This window comes from Lathyrus oleraceus, chromosome 2, assembly GCF_024323335.1.
Source record: "Lathyrus oleraceus cultivar Zhongwan6 chromosome 2, CAAS_Psat_ZW6_1.0, whole genome shotgun sequence".
NCBI classification, from domain to species: Eukaryota; Viridiplantae; Streptophyta; class Magnoliopsida; order Fabales; family Fabaceae; genus Lathyrus; species Lathyrus oleraceus.
Window position 1 is genome coordinate 326,649,298 of NC_066580.1, and position 5,664 is coordinate 326,654,961.

The 5,664-nt window shown below is 37.8% G+C and overlaps 1 protein-coding gene across 1 annotated transcript; it reads left to right on the forward strand.

Moving 5' to 3' along the window:
* The first annotated feature begins 3,667 nt into the window (after positions 1-3,667).
* LOC127123070 (uncharacterized) lies at positions 3,668-4,429 on the forward strand. Its single transcript, XM_051053330.1, has 2 exons — positions 3,668-4,135; positions 4,250-4,429. The coding sequence occupies exons 1-2, from the start codon at positions 3,668-3,670 to the stop codon at positions 4,427-4,429; spliced, it is 648 nt and encodes a 215-aa protein (XP_050909287.1).
* The last annotated feature ends 1,235 nt before the right edge of the window (positions 4,430-5,664 follow it).

A 5,664-nucleotide genomic window follows, 5' to 3' on the forward strand; every position in this document is an offset into this window, starting at 1 on the left:
GCAAGAGATCAAGAAAGATCAGAATGAGCTTCGCGCCAGGATGGACAAGCAAGATGCTTTGAATGAAAACATCCAGAACATGTTTGCCATGTTGCTTCAGAGACTTCCTCAACCTCCGAACCCTTAGGCACTTAGGATTTATTTTGTTTGCTTGCCTAGTCTTTTTGCTTCTGTCTTCTCTTTAGCTCTGATATTCTGTTGAATCTGATGTTTTGACTACTGTTTGCCTTTGTGCTTTTTAATGAAGTGTTTTTCTCTTTATTATTCTTTTTATGCCTTTTTGATTATGCCAAAAAGGGGGAGAAATTATTAAATAGCTCTGATGAAAATTATGTCTAAAACCTTAAGCATTCTGCAACAATTATAGAAATAGTTCTGATATAAATAGCTCTGATTAAATAATAACTCTGATTAAATAACTCTAACATTAAAATTAAGAAATTGCAGAAAGTTTTCAGAAACTTAATTACTTGGAAAGCTCTGGTAAGAACTTCTGAACTCTCTAGCGCTAACTCAGAGGGAGCTTTTGTCTATCTGATCTAATATTTTTCATGTTTCATCTGATAATTTTATTTGTTTTGTCATCATCAAAAAGGGGGAGATTGTAAGAACAAAAATTGTTCTACAACAGATTCCATGATTTTGATGATAACAAAGGATGAAACCAAAAATGGCACCCTAACGAAAAGTTTCTAAGTGTGCAGGGTTCTATAGAAAGAAGAAATAAATCTGATGATGTCATCAGATGCAAAACAAGATCAGATGCAAAATCTCAAGTATCAGAAGCATCTAAAGTGGAATCTCATTCAAGAAGCTCTGACTCTGGACTAAACTACAAAGTATCAGAAGCATCTGAACATGAAGTAAAGTCTAGAAGCTCTGACTCTGAACAAATGCCTTCTGTAAACTCTGGAAGTTATCAGCGCCATCTGAACTTTCAAGAGATAACATCAGAAGCAAGATTCTCCAGATACACGAAGACTCTAATCAGAATTGTTAATCATGATGAAGTAACGTTTAAGCCAAGTTAAAGTTCTGCAAATGGATTTCCTCAATTAGAAAGAGACGTTAATCTCCACTTCCAAGAGAGAAGATACTACTTGTGGTAAGTAGTCACTTCTAAGAGAAAAAGTCTACTGCAGAAGCTATTAATGGAATGGCGTAACTACATCTCAATATCCAACAGATTCAACGCTACTTCAACTCTACTTCAACTCCTATAAATAGAGAAGAAATCTCATTCAGTAAACAAGAAATCACTAGCCAAAACTATACTGAAATTATATCACGCTCAAGAAAAACATCTTTGTTCTTCAAAGAATTTCACTAAGCTTTTGCTTATCAAGTGAAAAATTTGTTCTTAAGTTTGTAATATTTGCTTTCTTAGAAGCACTCTAGATTACACATCTTGTATCTTATTTTTATTTGATTTCCTCAAGTGACTCTTGGTAGTCTGTAGACTTGAGAGGACTAAGAGATTTTCTTCTCTCTTAGGGGTTGTTTGTAATCTTTCAAGATTAGTGGATTAAGTCCTTGTTGAAGGCGAAATCACCTTGGCCGGGTGGACTGGAGTAGCTTTGTGTTATAAGCGAACCAGTATAAAATCATTGTGTGATTTTCATTATTGCAAAAGCGCTTATTTTTCAAACAATTCAAACCCCCCCCTTTCTTGTTTTTCTCACCTTCAGTAATAACTCTGATGTTTGATTTCCCTTAATACATGTTATTTGATTTCAATTTCGCTGTATGATTTGCGTAATGCTTTCTTTTTGGCAAAAATTAAGATTGATGTATGGTTAACGATTAGCAGGGATGCAATGGTGAAGGTTTTCATACAGTGAAACCATAATAGAGATCACCTAGGACTAGGGATACCCTATGGTTACCGGATTATTCTTGTTAATTTAAAATGCTTGGTTTCATTATAATCACCTAAGAACTTAGAGGTTAGATTGAATACCAAAGGTTTCCCTCCGAGGTCTTAGGGGGAAATAATCTTAAGATCCGGTGATTGAAACAATGTTCAGTATTAAGGAGATATACACTCAAGGATCATTACAGGAGATTTTTATACACCTGCCTTGGCATATCATATTAATCTGTGAAAATATTTATTTGCTCTATTTTTCCCTACAGTGAATTTTACCAAACCAAAACTCTTACTTTTGTTCAATTGAGTGACTGTTACTCCTATATTGCTGCACAATCCTCGAGATTGATCTTTGGGAAACATCCCTCTTATTACTACATCGGCAAAAATTGTACACTTGCTATTTTTCCGATCAAGTTTTTGGCGCCGTTGCCGAGGATTGCCAAATATAAGTTTAAAATCATCTCAATTGAAATTTTGTTGCTCTGCAACTAAAATTTATTTTCCGTATTTTTAATATTTTATTTCGATTATATCAACTAATATGTGTCTGATATTTGTATGCGAGGTAAGGCCTCAGCTAATTTTCCTTTTGATGCAGAAATCGAGAGAACCTTGCGGGCAAGACTCAGACAAGCTCTATTAGCTAGATTGGAATCAGACGAAGAACAACTTTCCATCCATTCAAGCTCAGATTCAGGTTTCGATAGAGAGATTGAAACTATGGATGATGTTCCATCACCAGCAGAAAGACTGTTGGGAGACTATGGAGGTGCAAATGCACAAACCGGCAGATTAACTATTGTCAACCAACCAGTGAACGTGGCTAATTTCCAGTTGTACCCGAGTACCATTAATCAGCTTGAAAGGAAGCATTTTACTGGAAAAGTGAATGAAGATGCAAACAAGGATTTGCAGAGGTTTCTGACCATGAGCAACACTCTGAAAATTGATGGTCACATTGAAGAAGCCAAGAAGTTGAGAATGTTCCCGTTTACCTTAGCGGAAGAAGCTGAAGAATGGTTTTATTTGTTACCTGCCGGTAGCATCACAACTTGGGAAGAAATGGAAAAGGCATTCCTAAATGAGTATTTTCCAGCGTCGGTATTTCTACGGAAGAGGTAAGAAATTCTAAATTTTAAGCAGAAGGACGGGGAAACTTTGGGAGACGCCTATAAGAGATTCAAGAGAGTCCTGGTAGCCTGCCCCACCCATAATATGGATGCAACTGAACAAATGCAGATGTTTGTGAACGGTCTTAAAATAAAGACCAAAAAGCTGATTGATACCGCAGCCGGTGGTTCCACAAATTTTTCAACAGCCACCGGTATCAAGAAGATCATTGAAGCTATTGCTGTTAATGAGCACATGGAGTTGTATGATAGGTGTCAAAGCAAACCAGAAGGGGTTATAGATTTAAAGCTGGAAACTACTAAAATTCGTATTTAAGATACTATAGCTGCTGAAGTTGAGAAGAAGCTGAAGGCGATGAATATAGGTACCCGACAGGTGGCACAGGTTCAACCGGCTCCTACTGTCTGTGTGAAATCTGTAATGGTCCACACCAAACTGTGTATTGTTTTGCAACTCCTCAACAAGTGGAGGAAATCAAATTTTTAAAGCAAAATAATCCTTATTCCAACACGTACAATCCGGGTTGGAAGAATCATCCCAACTTCTCATGGAAATACCAAAAAGGAACCGCTCCTCAAAATGGTCAGTACCAAACTCAATATCAACAACAACAACAGCAACAGGCCCCTAAGAAGGCTGATTGGGAGATTTTGTATTGAAAGAATGGCAGCTCATCATGTTCAATTTCAAGAAGAAACCCGGAACTATCAGAAAAACACCACAGCATCCATTAAATATCTTGAAGTCCAAATGGGTCAAATCGCTCAGCAATTAGCATCGAGTTCTCAAACACAAGGTGCTCTACCTATTGCAAATGTGCCCAATCCTAGAGAGCATCATAATGTGAGTGATGTGACAACAAGAAGTGGTAAATCGGATGAAGTTGTTGAGGAAGTGGATGAAGAGGAAGACCAATTGATCAAAGTGGACCTGGAGATCAAAGAAAATGAAGTTGTTAGGGAAGAAGTGGTAGCACCAAAACCTGTTGTAAAAGAAACAGTCATTGAGCCTAAGCCGGTTGTTAAGCTTCCCTTCCCCACTAGAAATAAGAAAAAAGGACAACATGAGAAAAACTTTGAAAAATTCTTAGAGTTGTTCATGAAGCTGGAGATTAACATTCCTTTGTTGGAGGCACTTGAGCAAATGCCTACTTATGCGAAGTTCATGAAGGATATCATTTCGAAGAGGCGTACGACCGACACTAACCCAATTATTCTAACCGAAACTTGTAGCGTTATTTTGTAGGGCATGAAGATTCCGATAAAGAAAAAAGATCGAGGAGTTGTCACCATCCCATGTACTATTGGAGATAGGTCGTTCAACAAAGCTCTTATTGATCCGGGAGCTAGTGTGAGTCTCATGCCATTATCTATTTACAAGAAGCTTGGTATAGGGGTTGTGCAAGATACCAGGATGATACTCTAATTCGCCGATCATTCGGTCAAGAAACCGTATGGAATTGTTGAAGATGTTCTGGTGAAGATTGATAAGTTTGTTTTCCCGGTGGATTTTGTAATTCTTGAAATGCCGGAAGATGAAGAGATCCCTCTCATTCTGGAGAGACCCTTTTTGGAGACGAGAAGGTGTTTAATCAACATAGAAGAAGGAACCATGATGTTGAAGGCTTATGATGGGGAATTGAAAATCAATGCTCGAAACACCATGAAAGACAAAGATGATATTTGTACCAGTCACACTATAGAGGTTCTGAATCAGGTGACGACATATGATAGCCCTTTGAATGCACCACCGTCACCTTTGGAAAGAGTGTTGAGTTTGTCCAATTCCGACAGTGATAAAGAAGAGGACAACGGGGACCCCCAAGTGCTAGCCTTGCTGGATGCACAAACCCCGTGGAAAGGATCTCGACCACACTGGTGGGAGGATTTACGCCTACCTCACTCTAGTAAGGAGGGTGAAGAGCCAAAGAAAGGAACGGAGTTGAATGTGGTTAACAAGGACCACTCATGAGTATCTGCAAGATGTCCATGATGGATAAGATGAATCAAAGGGAGTGAGAATCAACATTCAATATAAACAGTGTAAAGAATTCTAAGGTAGAGAATACACAAAAATCACGCATTCATTACACGATCCACAACAATATAGTCTCACACCCATTCTTAACAACATGCACATATTCGCAATCAAACGACAGCATCATGAACAATCAACTACATATGCAAATATGTAGGCAATGTACTCCACAACTGACTCATTATGCATGAGGTACCATTTATGAACACTCAGGTTCATCTCACTCTTGAATCTCCACCATAGGACCAGAGTACACCAAATCGTTACCATTACCATAGGTAACGCTTCACCAATTCCTATCTAGAACCAGTTACTCGCTCCTGAATCCCCATCATAGAACCAGAGCACACCAAAATTATACCAAAGTTCATACACCATGATGTATGACTCTCAATAACATGCATTATCACCAAAAGGTTCACAAAAATAATCACCATGCATATATCACCATTATGCACAATATCATTCATCATATGAAACAATTAGCCAATGTTACGACCATCAAAAAACAACACCAAACAACATCAACTCAACAATTTCATATTCATAAGCATTCAATCATGGTAATTCATTATAAAATCAACACATCATTAGGTAAACAACAACGATTCACTAATCGATCA